Below are 16,972 nucleotides of genomic sequence, written 5' to 3'. Positions count from 1 at the left end.
CAAGCTCCTTCAAGGCAACAACCTGCCTATTTTTGTCTACAAAATTCCGTAAGGCAACCTGTAGCCCTCCAGATGCTGTTGCACTCCAGCTCCCATCAGCTCCTGCCAAAAGTCAAGGTTACAGCGAGCTGTACACTCATGATGTATACTGATGCCCTGGAGAAGAGCACTAACAACATAATGAAGACTTACAATATTATATAGGAAGAAACAAACAGGTCTCTGCCCCCAAGGAGTTTACAATCTTAGGGTGGTACTCAGTGCTAGCTCTTCGTCAGAGTAGACTCACTGAAGTCATCATGGACATGACTACGTTAGGAGCATTACTTTCTATAGGTCTACTCTGAGGTGGACTTAGTTGACTACAACCCTTGTAGTGCAAAATGTGCATTTACTCAGAGGTAAGTCCCCACAGTGTCTGGGTGGGGGCTTGGCGATGCAAGCACCCGTATCACATACAGAAGGTATCGGGTTCAAAAACTGCCATCTCCAGATAATTCTGGGAGACTCCTGCCTAAAAACTGCCCCTAACAGGTAATATGGAATCATTGTCCTTAACCGTAGGGTTTCTAGACATTTAATTACGTATTAACAACACATTATATCCACATTATTTACTATGCATCTTTTCACACTGCATTGCACTGTATGGATATGCTGCACATAGAATACACACATGCTGTTAAGATTTGGTTGGCGAGGTTTGCCACTAGTCCAATCCCTGCCCTGACTCTTCTGTCAACAAACAAGATCTTAGGTATTGAGAGCCCTTTTGAAAAAACGCCACTAATGAATCGGGGAGAAGTGACACACGTCCCACGCCATGACGGATCCTATTCCACAAACGTGCAATATGATGGAGCCTATTATTATTATTATTATTATTATTATTATTATTATTATTATTATTATAATACCTCTTTATGCGCCTATATTATTAGATACTTTTGGTTTGTTTTAAGCCGTTTTAAATATTATGCTTTCCTAGGAATTCTGTGTTTTAATTGTAACCCGCCCTCGGACCTTGGGGGGGGGGAAGGGAAATAAAATAATAATAACAATAATAATAATAATGGCACTCAATAATAATAGCAATATGTAAATATGCAAATGAGCAGCTCCCCATCGCAAGGCGTCTCCCCGAAGTCCAGCCCTCCTGCCGACTTACCCCACAGGCGGCAGCAGCAGCAGCAGGAGGAGCAGCACCGCCGCCCCAGCCCCACTAACGCCGCCTTCGCCGCTGCCAAGGCAACGCCAGGGTCCCGCCACGTGACCGCTCTGGAGTAGTGAGCACGTGACCAAGCCTCTTCTCTCCCTGCTACCCCTCAGACAGGTCTCGATTCCCGGCAGGCGAAAGGAGTCAAGAACGAGCGCGTGTTGCAAGAAGGGGTTTCATGCTTTTCGTTTTTCATTAAAGAGATAAACATATATACTCTCTGTGTGTATACATATACAGCGAGAGAGAGATACATACACATACACATATACATATACATGTTGTTTAGTCGTTTAGTCGTGTCCGACTCTTCGTGACTGCATGGACCAGAGCACACCAGGCACCCCTGTCCTCCACTGCCTCCCGCAGTTTGGTCAAACACTGTCCAACCATCTCGTCCTCTGTCGTCCCCTTCTCCTTGTGCCCTCCATCTTTCCCAGCATCAGGGTCTTTTCCAGGGAGTCTTCTCTTCTCATGAGGTGGCCAAAGTATTGGAGCCTCAGCTTCAGGATCTGTCCTTCCAGTGAGCACTCAGGGCTGATTTCCTTAAGAATGGATTGGTTTGATCTTCTTGCAGTCCATGGGACTCTCAAGAGTCTCCTCCAGCACCATAATTCAAAAGCATCAATTCTTTGGCGATCAGCCTTCTTTATGGTCCAGCTCTCACTTCCATACGTCACTACTGGGAAAACCATAGCTTTAACTATATGGACCTTTGTTGGCAAGGTGATGTCTCTGCTTTTTAAGATGCTGTCTAGGTTTGTCATTGCTTTCCTCCCAAGAAGCAGGCGTCTTTTAATTTCGTGGCTGCTGTCACCATCTGCAGTGATCATGGAGTCAAGAAAGTAAAATCTCTCACTGCCTTCATTTCTTCCCCTTCTATTTGCCAGGAGGTGATGTGACCAGTGACCATGATCTTGGTTTTTTTGATGTTGAGCTTCAGACCATATTTTGCGCTCTCCTCTTTCACCCTCATTAAAAGGTTCTTTAATTCCTCCTCATTTTCTGCCATCAACTCTGTGTGTATACATATACAGCGAGACAGATAGACATATACATATACAGCAAGAGATACATATACATATATACATACAGTATATGAGGGATTCCCTATATCTATCTATCTTGCTGGAGGGATTTCACACACCTCCCTAAATGTGCTTGGAAACAAGCCTAAGTCTTCTGGTGGCAGCTCTTTCACATCAAGAGCCATGTGCTCTCCTCCTGCCAGCTTCCCGGATGACAGGCAGTGCCTCTGAGCATACAAAGAGGGCTCCTCCGGCTCCCCCAATTGTTAAAATCAGCGCTCAGAGCAGTTGGAGCATCAGACCAATAGCTCTCAAAATTATGGCAGCGGCAGTTATTTATTGATTGATTGTTTTCCGAAAGGAATATAGCTCAGTCAGTAGAGCAGGAGACTCTTGATGTTAGGATCGTAGGTTCCAGCCCCGTGTTGGGTGAGATTCCTGTGTAGCGGGGGTTGAACTAGAATGACACTCATGATCCCTTCCAACTCTGATTCTATGATTGAAATGAATAAACCGCTTCACGGTAGGAAAAAAGCTCAAAGCAGTTTACAAAAAAAAGGAATAAAGTTATCTAAAAATTACAACCATAATTTGAAACATGTGGAAAGTTAAAGCCACAATAGAACAAATACAAACTTTTGAAACATCTGGATAGGCTTGCCTATTATTTTATTATTATTATTTAGAGCATTTGTTCCTCCTCACACTAAAGCCAAAAGGGGTCCCAAAGTGGCTTACATACAATCCATTAAAGCTAGATTGTAAACCTGCAGGGAGGGACTAAGAAGTAGGAGGCAGAAGGAAAATGGGACAGGGAGGGAAGAGGAAAAAAGCAAATTGCAGCACTTGTTCTAATTACATTCTTATATCTTCCTTCTGCTTCTGGGGATGGGTGTGTCAGAGCATACAGGATGAGTGCCTCTCTTTCACCTCTGGGTATGTATGTATTTATTTATTGTTATTCTATACTATTTATGGACATGGCATTTACAAAGAGCAAGTATGAAAGTGCTTAGTGTCTAAAAGTAAAGCACAGGCTGCCCCCCTCAATTAGACCTGACACAATAGAGCATTTCACCTTCATTTTCTATACCTGTTATAAGAATTTTAAGGTCTTATATATATATAAAATAGATGTTCATAAATGTACCAAGCAAACACATACAAATATGTAAACCACGTGTCCAACACCCACAGAAAAGTCCTGAAACCATTTTCACTCTCCCAAAATGACCTCAAATATTTCTTTGCAAGGTTGAAGGAAATGGGAAATCTCCCCATTGTCTCTTTCACAAATCCTGTCTTAAGGGCACATTTAAGATATGAACAGGGCGAGCCTGTGACCTGGACTCAAGAACTGAGTATTTACCATTACAAAGGAATTGCCAGACTGCCCAAATAATGTAATCAGTTATCATTCTCAGGTAACATGGCAGACAGGTTTTCTGCTGTAGACCGCCTCTTCTGTGAAGTAGGTATGATGTATCTGGGGGGTGGTCTTAAGCTACAGGGCGGGCAATTTAAAATGTCTATATAAGGGCTTGTGCGCATGGCTTGGGGTTCCCCTCCTCTCTCCTGCGTGTGGGGGGAGCACCCTGTTGCAACAGCTTTAATAAAGATCAGGCTTATAGCCCCTTTGCTTTTGTATATCCTGGTCTGGTCTCTGTTCATTTCCTGACCTCCCCAACGCTCTACCCAAAGGTCTAGTCTTCCTTAAGAAGCTGAACCCCTTGAAGGGACCCCATTTTTATTCTTATTTTCACTTTGAAGCAGCTCAAAGGTGTGTGTGAGGGGGGAGGACAGAGATACTGTTAGTCGAGTAAGTCCAAGGAGACTCGCTCTCTTTGTAGCCCCTGAAGAACTGCCAATTCTAAAACTGGCCCTGGATTGAAAAACCAGGCTTCTCTGTTCCCAAGCTCTGCCATGTATTTTGTTTTCCCACAGATTCTGTCCCTAAAGGGTTCAGGACTCCAGAGGTGGTAACATTCTAAGAGCACCAAAATACATGAGAAGTTGGCTGGAGCGGAATTATTTATATAATGTGAACTATGTTCTACGCGAGAGCTTGGATGTACTCTACAAATAGGTTGAAGGCTGTTTGGTTTCTTCTATTAATAATGCAGAAATGAGGATGATTTTCAAATTGCATGCTGTGAATTCTAGGAAAAGGTAAATGTGTTTTCTGCCACTAAATTAGTCACAGCAAGTCTTTGTTGAAGCATAAAATGGTGGAAATAGCAGTAGCGGAAACTAAGGTGAGATTAACACAACACTCCTATGAAAACCTATCTTGAGAGCAACCTGTCTTGAACCCAGCAGGACTTTCTAGTGAGTAAATACGCCAGGACTGGTCTGCAAGAGAATACAACAAAATTAAGTGTTTAATCAAGAGATGCGAGGAGGGGAACCAGAAGGCGGCATTTCAGTAGAATATGTGAAGTTAAAATCATTACTCAGTCTTTCCTTCTGACAGTTTTTCCCTATAATTTTGCACTTGAATCAATAAAACCACTGAGAATTAGACAGAAGCCCCCATTTCAGTCTGCTGCTAAACATGCTGCTGCTCCTCATTGAGGATATGGCTAGCATTGGCTACTTGCCATGATGGCTAAACTACAGCGCCACGGTTAGAGGCAGTAATGCTTCTAAGTATCAGTTGCTAGAAGCCACAGCAGCTCAGGTCCTGCTTGCGGGTTTCCCCCAGGCATCTGGTTGGCCACTGTGAGATCAGGTTTCTGGTCTAGCTGGGCCATTGGTCTCATCCAGCAGCCCCTTCCTCTGTTCTTACAAGCACAAGATTACCATCACAATACCAAGAGTCTTAAATCTCCAAATGTAGGACCATATGATCCCCTTTTCCTTAAACAGATACACCTGATTGTAGCCCACTCCTAGATCTCTCCCAATTCCTTGCTCTTGTCTTCACACACACCTGGCCTTGTCCAATATTTCTGCCCTAATACCTGGACACATCACTTCCTGTGACCTTTGCTTCGCTGCCTTCAGCTGTCCAAAGCCTTCTCCCTGTCCTTCCTTGTGCCTTGAACTGCCTCCTGAAACACCTCAGTCCGGCCACCTTTCTTCTTTGCTTCGTGGGAGAACCAGTCTCATATAACCAACATACTCAAATCTAATTAATGCACAAAGGGGTTAAAACCAGGCGTAGTTCACCTGGGGAGGGACTAGGTGATCAAGTCTTTGTTCACCTTCCTAGTCTACCTGAGCTCAGTGTGTAAAGACGTCCAAGCTGGTTGCTCCAGTTTAGCTGCATGACTCTATAACAAGCCTCTCGAGTTCCTATACCAATAATTTAGGAACTTTCACCACTTTGCAACTAAACCAAGTTTTATGCCCTTTTCGATTTTCTGAAGCACATGAATCTGACCTTTGGAGTGTTCGCAAGTTTGCAACTTGCCAAACACGTAGTCTTCTTCTATGCTGGGGGGAAAGGGGAACTTTGGAAGAAACTCAAAAGAGCATATTTTAAAGGACTAACAGCCTATATTTCCATGCTTTACTTTGCTGCCTATTTTGTGATTTTAAATCTCTGCTGATTTTCTCTCGCCAAAGAGCTCTTGCCCCAAACTTGGCATCTAGGAATTCTCCTTTTATACCTATTTTATCCTTGCACCTACATCCTTGAAGTCCCTTCTCAAAGCTCAGCTTTTCTAGGAGGTCTCTGCACCATCCTGGGAGTCTCCATACCACACTGCAGTGGTCCCCAACCTTTTTAGGTTCAGTGGGTATATTTAGATTTTTGAGTGACAGGTGCAACTCCTCTCTGCTCACTTCTCTCTCTTTCACCATTAATTTGCCCAATATAAATAGCAATCGTGAACAGGCAAGAAAACACTCAGATGTCCCCCTTTTATTAACTTTTAGGGCAGAAGTTTTACATCACATTTTTGAAACAAAGAGAGTGATCTCCTCACAGTGTTGGTGAACCAACTCTTGCAGCAGCAATGTGAAGACAACCCCAACCGAAATTCCCGAATAAGTTTGTGTCAAGTTCCGTTACAGAAAAAGCCAGATCGCTCTCTGCCCGAGAGCAAAGGCCACACAAATCCATTTGTGTACTTGGGTCTCTCAGGGGGAAAGGGTCTGCCTGGAAACACAGATGGATAAAGCATTAGCTTTCAGAGAGACACCACTTTGGAGCAATGCTAGGAAGAACAAGAAGGCCCACAGGGGCAGGATGCTGGCATCTTTCCCCAGAAACCCCGTAAGCAGACTGCACAGCAGTTACAGAAGCAAGCTTGGAAGAGGTTCTTGTTTCACATGGCTCCGATGTCGATACCCCTGTGGGGTCCTTATGGCAACACCTCTGCCGTGATGGAGGTCTGAAACAGCTCAGAAGAGCCTGCTCAACTGAGACGCCAGGCTCTCCAACAGCACCTGGATACCAGCCACCAAGTCAGCGCCATCATCTTCTCATCCTGAAGCTGGGCTTTTCAGCATCATCCTCTTCCTCAGAAGTGCCTTCGTCTTCCTCTTCACTGGTCTGCTGCTTTGGGGAATGGTCGGAATCTGTAGCCGGTAAAAGACATGATGATCAGGCTGTTTGCTTGAGGGAAGAAAGAACTGAATAATATTATGGATTGATAGGTAAATGGAACCATCAAATTCAGAGCTCTGTAGATCAGATGGTGGAGATAAAATGCATTTCTGGCCTGCTTGTGAGCTTCCAGACATATGGCTGGCTGCTTACAGTTGAGGTTTTTTGGTCTCCCCCAGCAAAGGCAAGGCAATTCTTTTCTCCCTGCCTTTCCCAAAATGGCGAGGCACATTTTAGGCCAAAGATGTGGAACCTGTGGTCCTCCAGATGCCAGAGTACAACTCCCATCCCTGACCATTGGGCATGCTGGGTAGGGATGATAGGAGTTGGTGTCCAACAAATTCTGGCAGCCCTGTTTTAGGGAGGAACAATCCTCCTAATTCTCCAACTCTCTCAGACTGGTAGGAACAACAACACTGGGCAACTCTTCCCCATTTCAAGAATCAAGGTCATGTTCCCCACTGGGCTGCAAACTCTACAGCCTTCTCTTCCTACAGACATTGCTGCACTTAGGTGAACCCCAACAAAAACTTGGAAGCAACAGTCCTCCCATTGCCTCAGGCACCCAGGATTAGGATTACTATACAGAACAGCTCCTCCTTCCTTGGTTTTGCAGATATTTGAGAGTTCTTTGTCCCTGCAGTGGGGGCAGCTGCTTTGCCTCAACTCATCTGAGTCAATGGACCTTCTGATCCTCCAATACTGCCTTGGTGCCCTCCAGATGTTTTGGACTACAATTCCCATCAGTGCTGGTTGGGACTGATAGGAATTGTAGTCCAAAAGCAGACTGGGTTGGGGAAGGCTGCTCTATGCAACCTCTTTCTCTCTCATCAGGAGCTGTCCTGTCGTTTGGTCTGACTTCCCTGGAAGATACCCACATCTTGATGCAGGCACAAGCTGCAGAAGCTCAATTCATTTCAGTGGGGACGAGAGCAGGAGGAGTTTCCTGGTGAACTGAACTCCAGAAGATGTGTTTTCACATTACCTGCATGTTCGCTCTTTTGTTCAAGCTTACTCTTCTTCGCCAGCATTTTCTTCTCTTTCAACTTCTGCCTGTAAATCAAGAATTAAATGCTCCAAATGAACAAGCTGCCCTTTGCCCCAGCATTCTGCAGATTCCAACCCTGATGCTAGCCAAAAGAGAACTGAGCTGTGTAGTTGTTAAAATGCCAATTCTTAATGCTCTGGAACCCAACCTATTTCACTGCTGATGGAAGAGCATGTGAACAGCTTTGAAACATGTTTGCCTTGTTTACCAGGAGGGAACTGCTATCTGTTCCTAAATTATCCTAGCGGTAGGATGAAATTTGCCTCTCTAGGAAACTGTTTCTAGGAACTGCAGAGAGGTGGACTTGCAGCCACCTAGAGGTAAAAACTGGAATTATTCCTTCATAGGACTGGCAGCTATATATCCTGTTTTTCTGTCAATGGAGATTTTCCCCACTAAAGCTCCTAAAGGTAAAGGTAAAGGGACTCCTGACCATTAGGTCCAGTCATGGCCTACTCTGGGGTTGCAGCGCTCATCTCGCTTTACTGGCCGAGGGAGCCGGCGTACAGCTTCCGGGTCATGTGGCCAGCATGACTAAGCCGCTTCTGGCAAACCAGAGCAGCGCACAGAAACGCCGTTTACCTTCCCGCCGGAGCGGTACGTATTTATCTACTTGCACTTTGACATGCTTTCGAACTGCTAGGTTGGCAGAAGCAGGGACCGAGCAATGGGAGCTCACCCCGTCACGGGGATTCGAACCACCGACCTTCTGATCGGCAAGTCCTAGGCTCAGTGGTTTAACCCACAGCACCACCCGCGTCCCTACTAAGGCTCCTAGCCACATGGAAAATCAGACCACTATGCCAATCCCAGCAGGACAGTGTTGAGATCAAACCTGCTGCCTTCCCATGGCAAGAACTTCTCCTCACCCTGCGCCTGCAATTATTTAAGGCAAAACAAGATAGGTAGCTCCATGCTACATATTAAGGAAGAACCTCTAGTCTGGCCCTTAAGTCATTTTGGACTGTAAACAAATATTGAACTATTGCCCTTGACCCTTCCTGCCTCCCCTCATTCCGGATCCTGTTTCCCTAGGCTTCCTGTACAGCTTTGACCTCACCGTTTCCTTCTGCGCTTGGCTGTCTGTTCTTCCGCAACAATCTTGTTCTTTTCTAGCTTCTTCTGATATTCCTCATCCAGTTTTTGCTGCGACAAATCACAGGGAACATGTCATTACAATCCCAGGGTGGGCTGCAACAATTTATTATTTAGTAAGCTGAAACAAATTACAGTCACGGGAATAGGGTGGGTTTTGAAAACACCTTTTTCAGGTGCAAAGGTCAGAGCGAAGAGGTGCATTTTCAGCATTCCATGAAAACTGTAGAGTGAAAGTGGCAGGCACACCTCTCCGGGGAAGCAATTCAACAACCGAGGAGCTGCTGCAGGGAATGCCCTCTCCCAGGCTGCCACCCCCAAACTTCAGAGGATGGCACAACTACCAAGAGGGAATTCTCCACTGATTTTAACACCTGATAGGGTCTGTAGGGAAGGAGGCAGTACAACAACTCAGAAACGGTAAGCCAAAGGAATCACCCAACCTTTTCAGCCATGGCATCCATAAAATCTTGCCTCTGGTATTCTCGCCGGCGAAGGTGTCGGTAGACGTGGAATTCCCCACTGCCAGCCCCAGCACTAGAACCTGCCAAGGAAGGGGTCACAGCTTATTGACAGAGCAGGTGCATTACAAATGCAGGCGGCGACCCTGGTGCCTCCTAGGATCTCAGGTAGCAGGCGATGGGAAAGCTGCTGCCAGTCAGAGGAGACAATACAGTGGTACCTCGGGTTACATATGCTTCAAGTTACAGACTCCGCTAACCCAGAAATAGTACCTAGGGTTAAGAACTTTGCTTCAGGATGAGAACAGAAATCGTGTTCCGGCGGCGCAGCAGCAGCGGGAGGCCCCATTAGCTAAAGTGGTGCTTCAGGTTAAGAACAGTTTCAGGTTAAGAACGGACCTCCGGAACGAATTAAGTACTTAACCCGAGATACCACTGTAGTTGGCTAGATGAACAAGGGCAGGCTTGACTCTATGAAAGGCAGCTTCACTAGTGGCTTGATCACATTTCATACAAGTAGGAAATTAGTCTGAGCCTGAAAAGAAATTCTCCTTTTCATATATGGGGAAAAAACCCAAATGTACACAGAAAGCTTGTTGGGAAACCAGCAGCCACACTAGGGACCTTGCTTTTGGGGACTCCTAGAAACTTTGTTCGCTCCATTTTCTCCTTGCCCTTCCTTTGGCTGGAATAGAGCAAATGCTATCACCACTTTCCTCTTTGGTTTGTTGTGCTGATGATAGGGAGGCAAATATTAGTTGGCTAGATACAGGCTCGTAATGCTCCCTAGCACAGTGGGAAAGCTTATGATTTACCCGTGGGCATGGGATTGTGTATAAACCATGCTATAAAGACAAAGCACAAATTTGCATTTTTATTAATTGCTGGACGTTGCGGTGCAGCTCAGTTTGCTTAGAAGGGTCTGCATGTGGTTAAGATGGTAGGGTGGAAAACCTCCAAGCCGCCTCTCTCCCTCTGATCTCTGTGCTGACCTGTCAGAGAATCTTTAGTTGTGATTCCTGTATTGCAGACAGTTGGACTAGATGGCCCTTGGGATCCCTTCCAACTCTACAATTCTGTGATTCTGTCCTCGGAAGTCAAAGCTGCATCCTCTTTCATTTCTGTCTCCCCTCTCAAACTTTCTCCAGAACTCAAGTGGCAAGGTTATTTTGGATGTATCTTCTGAGAACAAAGAGGCAAGCATGGCTTCTTTGTTTCACCAACTACTTAGTTAGCTAGGACAAAAGAATTCTCTCTTAAACATAATGAACTTCCCTTAATAAACATAAGCTTTCTTATTTTATACTAAGTCTCATTCTGAGTGCCTTCCAATTAAAGGTGTGCTCCAAGTAAGGATTCAATTCACTAAAGGTAACTTCTGCTGTTTCACACAAACTCTATATGCTAGCATAAATTATGCTGAATTGAACAAAATTTCCAAACGTTAGTATTTTGCATATTTATTCTAGCGTTGTTAGTCACAGTGAGGGTTAAGAAGCTATGATGGACACAGAGATCTTGGCTACAGGCACCTGAAAATTAGATTAGTCCAGCAACTCCTCTGATTTCTTAGATCTCAATAGACTATTTTGAAGGATATCTTTTCAGCCATGCAGGCTAGAAACCTGCTTTTCGTCTAGAGTGAAGACCAGGGTTCTCAGAAAGCAACACTCCTGTAGGATCATGACAGATACACAGAGCCCTGGCTACAGAAGACCCAGATTTGGAACCCCATTTGTCTATGCTGCTTCTCGTCAGTGTAAACATTACTTTTTTAAGTGTGCACACATCTCAGAGCCTGAATCATTCACTCTTCTGATTCTCTGTGTTTATGGTCACAAACGTCACACATGATTTCAAACCGTGGGGATTCAGAAGTGTGACTCATATCAATAATCACCCAAATGCCAGTGAAAAATAAGTGGTAATATGGCAAGGGCAAGATGGCTGCAAGAACACCCCCTCATCCCCTTCAAAGTTTCAAGCCCCTTATCTTACGACTACTCAATCCTCATCTATTTCCCTTCCCTATTAAGCACATTCCTCTAGAAGCACAGTGCTTAAGCTAAGAAGCCACCTAAAAATAGCTACTTACCCATAACATCTCTGACAAATTCTGGAGGCGGACGGGGCGCCCATTCATTGAGCTTTTCAGGAATTGGAACTGTCTTATCCTGCAACAAGAAATGAGCAATACTGTGACACTGTTTCTCTAGGAGGAGAGAGCAATTCTTCAAAGCTATTAGAGCATGGATCTAAACAGAAGTGGGAACATTAAGGAAAACAGAACTGATCTTTTTGCCCAAGAATTTATTGGGCATTTTGGCTGCAGACAATAAAGTGTCACACTAGCTATATCATGGGTGATAAATCCTTTTGATCTGAGGGCTATATTCACTCTTGGCCACCCTCTGGGGATCACATGCCAGGGTGGGTGTGGCCTTCTCACACACATTTACACAAAGAACACACACATGTACATATAGGTCACACAGACCTCCCCTCTCCTCAACTGATCTCTCTACTCTTATTACCCCATGTATCAAATGATCAATCTGATGACTGGGGAGGGGATGACTTGCATCCCCATCAGAGTGCTGGATTGGGAAGTTTGCACTTCTCTGCCTGCCCCAGTGTTGCAGCTTCTCTATTTTTTCTTTCTTCTCCTGCTGCCAGAAAAACCAGTCAAATGTTGGCTCAGGCTCTCAGAATGGGGATTAACCACCCTAACCTATTTTCTGTATGTGTGAGAATATAATGAAGTAACAGGTTTTCTTGTTGAATACAATCCCATGCTATGTTCATACATATATGCATGGATGCGCATGCGCACACATGCACACACACACACACACACAGAGCAGCTCAGAGCAATGGACAGAATTGGTAAGATCTCTGCTGAATGTGCTTAGGAGAGGAGGGTCAGGTAGCTGTCCCCACATATACAGATGTGCATTCAGAAGGGAACTGCAGGATTAAAGTTACTTATGAGTAAAGGCACTAGAATGAGATAGGAAGTGAAGAATAGGACACTAAGCTCTCGCCTGTCCTTCTCCACAAGCACTCACTGCAATAACTACACAAGTGGAATTTATGCATTTAATTGCATTTAGGAATCTACACACACAAAGTGTTCAGGGCAATGCACATTTAAAAGCATGTTCTACACAGGACTGCAGTCCCCTTCTGGCAGTAAGCCTCATTAAGTGGAGACTCAAGTCACCTCCAGATGTTGCGTGGGGGACTAGACCACACTGCATCAAAGCAAGTGTTATCCCAGACTTTTCAATGCACCTTCCCGTCACTTTCTGTAGCAGTTAATTCCAATCTTTCACGGAAGCAGTTTTGTTGCACAAAAGCTTCACATCAGCTTTCTTTGTGTAGCCTGAGCTTGCCAGGATATGGCTGAATCCCACCTGAAAACACTGACAGCCTGGAAGCACCTTTACTTCAGAGTCAACATGCACTATGTTGTAAGAATAAGTAACTTTTACTTGTTGGGCTGACCACAGTTTTAAAGATCCGCTTCAGAGGCTCTCCAAGTGTCCCAACTCCCTGGTAAGGTGGGTGGCCATGTGGGAGAGGCCCTTCTCTATGGTAGCCTCACAGCTATGGAATTTCCTTCCCTCGGATATTTCCAAATTGCAGGCTTTTTGAAAAGGCCTATAATCTTCAATTGACCTTTCAGGCATGATGTTTATTAGCTGAGAGATGGCCTGGGTGAAGAAGTTTTAATCTGGCTCTGTTAAAAAGAAATTTAATGCTGAGTTGTAGTTTTAAAACTTTGCATTGCTGTTTCTTGTATCTTTTTGTTGATTTTGATTGTACATCAATGGAGAGCTACCCTAGAGAGCTCTGTTCAGTCCTGCAGAGTAGGCAAGCACAAAGTAACAGGAGTCTGTTGGAGTGCTCTAGGCTGTAAGGTCTATGGGCAGATGCCCACTACCACCAAGTACAAAACCAATGAGATTCAAACTACACTTGTAATTTGCCTCAAAGACCTAAATAGGAGAAAGGCAACACATACTGTATTTTTCGCCCTATAGGACGCACTTTTCCCCCTCCAAAAATAAAGGGGAAATCTGGGTGCGTCCTATGGGGCGAATGCAGGCTTTCGCTGAAGCTTGGAGAGCGAGAAGGGTCGGTGCACACCGACCCCTCTCGCTCTTCAGGCTTCAGGAACACATCTGCAGCCTAAGCAACCTTGGAGGAGTTCCCACAGGGCTGTCTAGGCTGCGTATAGCAGCCTGCTTCCCGGAGCGTCGGGCGCCCTGAAAGCAGAGCGCCCGGCGCTTCGGGAACACATCCGCAGCATGTTGGAGCCCTGCGGGAGTTCCCCGCAGGGCTCCCCACGCTGCGGATAGCAGCCTGCCGTCCGGCGCGAATGACGCCCTGAAGCAGAGCGCCCCTCGCACCGGGCAGACATCCTCAGCGTGGGGAGCCCTGCAGGAGTTCCCCGCAGGGCACCCTATGCTGCGGATAGCAGCCTGCCGCCCGGCGCGAGAAGCGCCCTGAAGCAGAGCGCCCACAAGCTCGGGGGACAGCAAGGAGGCGCAGCGCCGCCATCCTGCTGTTCATTGACCTGGTTCGGTTTCCCCGACCTGGTTTTTTGGGGGGGAATAAAGGAATTTTTTTCCCTTTATTTCCCCCCAAAAAAACTAGGTGTGTCCTATGGGACGGAGCGTCCTATGGGACGAAAAATACGGTAAATTTGTTCAATAAATGCATACATGCAAGCCAAGAAAGACAAAGGCGGAAGGAGACACTCACTGCCAAAGGGCCCGGTTAAACAGGATGGGATGAGGGCACCAACACCTTCAACTTCGTATCATATAAACCTACCCAGGTATTTAGCTTATCTGCAGATGGACACTCTCAGAGTATAGACTCATATTGTGTTGTGCCACCCGATCTAAGAAACTCCCACCCTACTTGTTTCACTTTTGGGGCACCTGGCAAACTCTGTTCTATTCTCCCAGACCTCTAAAGTTCCCATTCAACCCTTCATTTTTGTTTTTGCCATCATTTTTGATGAGTGGTCTAGCATGACCTAATAATGCAAATGCATAGGGGAAGGATAGGGATCAATAGGATTGTGGCAAAGGAACATAAGGAGAGCCCTGCTGAATAAGACTAGAAGCCAAGAATCCTCTTTCCCCGCAGTGGCTAACAGAATACCCCTGAGACACCCATGATCACAGCATGAGCACGATAGCACTTTTCTGCTGTTGTTCCCTAGCAACTGGTCTTCCGAGACACACTGCCTTTCTTTCACGCTAGAGGTAGAATATAGCCATAATGCAGCCTTTATCCTCCATCAGCTTCCCCATTTCCTTTTAAAGCCTTCTAAGTTGGTGTCCACTGCCACGTCCTGTGACAGTGAGTTCCACAGATTCCATACTGTGTGAAGAAGTACTTCCTTTCATCTGTCCTGAATCTACCACCAACCAGCTTCATCACATAAACTCAGGTTTCAGTATTATGAGAGGAGCAGGGGGTGCGCGTGTGGAATTTCCCCCTTACGTGCACTTGATTCCCCTTGTGAGTAAGCAAATATAGTGGTACCTCTGGTTAAGAACTTAATTCGTTCTGGAGGTCCATTCTTAACCTGAAACTGTTCTTAACCTGAGGTACCACTTTAGCTAATGGGGCCTCCTGCTGCCACTGCACCGCCGGAGCACAATTTCTGTTCTCATCCTGAAGCAAAGTTCTTAACCCGAGGTACTATTTCTGGGTTAGCGGAGTCTGTAACCTGAAGCGTATGTAACCCGAGGTACCACTGTACTCCTTTCTTCATACAAGTTAACTAGGAATCGGGGGAGGGAAAAATATATTAGTCGGCAAACCTGGTGAGAGCAGATCAGGACTGCCAAATATAAGAGAAAAGAGGAAATAAAAGGGGGGCCTCTACCTCTTCATTGAAGCAAACTGAGTAAGAGGGTAGTTATTGAGGGGAGAAATGGGGGAGGGGTTTTCCACCTCACCTATCCCTAACTGGAGGCCCTGGTGCCTACACTGCAGGGGTGGGAGCGGGGAGAAGTAGCCACGCCCACCAACACTTATGCCCCGCCCCCTCACCGGATTCCTCATGAGCCTCTCCAGCTTCAGACGCTGCTCGTCCGCTGCGCTCCGGGGGATGACCAGTGGCTGCGGTTCCTTGCGGGGCCGGGAGGGCCGCGTCGGCCCCGCCGCCATCCTGCCCCCCCCTTTTGGTTTCCCCTCCGCCTTCTCCTGCGCAAAAGGCCGCGGCCCCGACCGATGACGTCACGGAGGGCGACGGTCATAGAGGCATCTTGCGAAAGGGGCGGGGCGGGGCTGCCTTCCTTTCCTTGTCCCGCGCCTTCCCCTTCGCTCCGCCTCCTTTCCGGCAATATTCATGAGGTCTGTTACATATTAATGAAGGCGCGAAAAACAGGCCAGAAACGGCGGTTGGTTTTTCTTTCGAAATGCGTGTTAGCGTCGCTTCTGAGGCGATGGGGGAGGGGAGAGTTCCCAGAATCCTTCGCGGTCTTTTTTTTGCATTCTGATTTTCTTTATATGCCAAATTTAATTATGCTTCACACAACGTAAGGATTAGTTTTGTTTCTTTTATTCTCAGGGCTTGGCAGCTAGTGATAATTTTTAAAAAAATAAAAAATGCACCACAGCATTAAGTTGTACCAATGGTGTCACTGTTAGTTGCCAGCTGCTTCTAGAAACTTTATTGTTCAAACGTTAAAGCTTCATATTCCTGCATTGCAGAGGGTTGAGCCAGATGATCCTCAGGGTCTCTTCCAACCCTACAATTCTTATTCACGCTTTTGATGAATATAATGCCTGACAACTAAAAAAAAATACCAGTTACCTATTGCACTTTTAAGTGGTAACTTTGCACTCCATCATAGATACATTAGCACAGATTTTAGCTGGTTTTGGTCTGCACTGCCAGCAGGAACTTTCAGCAGAGTCTCTTCGCTTACAGCAACAGCCTAATCTTTATAACCTAGGAAAGCAGAGCTTGTGGTGTGTGTATTTTTTTTAAAGGAGGCTGAGTTAAGTGATATTTTAAATAGATTAATTCATGATCTTTCCCTCCTGAACTACCCACCCAATCAACCAACCACTTTATAGCCCTTGGCAGGGCTCTCAAACATCTACAGTACAAATGTCCATGTGGGTACAAAGCAGTTGAAAAATCCACCCTAAAGGCAACAAAATTTGCTGAAATCACAGCAAGATATGGCAACTACAACAGTACACAGCAACCACCTAGCCTACTAGTCCAAAAAAAACCCGAACAAACCCTGGGGCAGGGGTATTTATTTGTAGCATTTAGATACCACATTTTTCTCCAAAGAGCTCAAGGTGGCATACATAGTTCATGGCCAAGTGGGATTTTGAGCCCTGGTCTCCTGTGTTTCCTAGTCCTACACACTTAACTGCTGTAGCCACACTGGATGAAATCTTAACTTTCTAAAAACCAGAATTGGGCCAATGCTGAATGGCTTTCTAATAAGAGAATTATTCTGCACAATACTGTTGCTGTAGATTAGACTTTAAGTGAATCCACCATACACACAATTTGGGCAG

The 16,972-nt window shown here is 45.7% G+C and overlaps 1 protein-coding gene across 1 annotated transcript; it reads right to left on the bottom strand.

Moving 5' to 3' along the window:
* Positions 1–6,092: 6,092 nt before the first annotated feature.
* Positions 6,093–15,669, bottom strand: PRKRIP1 (PRKR interacting protein 1). Its single transcript, XM_081890738.1, has 6 exons — positions 15,482–15,669; positions 11,499–11,577; positions 9,386–9,486; positions 8,908–8,993; positions 7,785–7,852; positions 6,093–6,771 (listed from the first exon to the last, which is right to left on the bottom strand). Exons 1-6 carry the CDS (start codon positions 15,596–15,598, stop codon positions 6,668–6,670), a joined length of 555 nt encoding a protein of 184 aa, XP_081746864.1. The 5' UTR covers positions 15,599–15,669; the 3' UTR covers positions 6,093–6,667.
* Positions 15,670–16,972: the final 1,303 nt, after the last annotated feature.

The sequence above is a fragment of the Podarcis melisellensis genome, assembly GCF_964234715.1.
Source record: "Podarcis melisellensis genome assembly, chromosome: 15".
NCBI classification, from domain to species: Eukaryota; Metazoa; Chordata; class Lepidosauria; order Squamata; family Lacertidae; genus Podarcis; species Podarcis melisellensis.
This window is presented reverse-complemented; position numbering and strand designations above follow the sequence as displayed.

What these genes read in the sequence shown, in the direction of transcription:
- PRKRIP1 (XM_081890738.1), bottom strand. Translation starts at nt 15,598, where the DNA reads ATGGCGGCGGGGCCGACGCGGCCCTCCCGGCCCCGCAAGGAACCGCAG. An exon ending in TGGATGCCATGGCTGAAAAG is followed by an intron (nt 8,994 to 9,385) that starts GTTGGGTGATTC and finishes GATTTGTCGCAG; the next exon opens with CAAAAACTGGATGAGGAATA. An exon ending in ACAAAAGAGCGAACATGCAG is followed by an intron (nt 6,772 to 7,784) that starts GTAATGTGAAAA and finishes TACCGGCTACAG; the next exon opens with ATTCCGACCATTCCCCAAAG.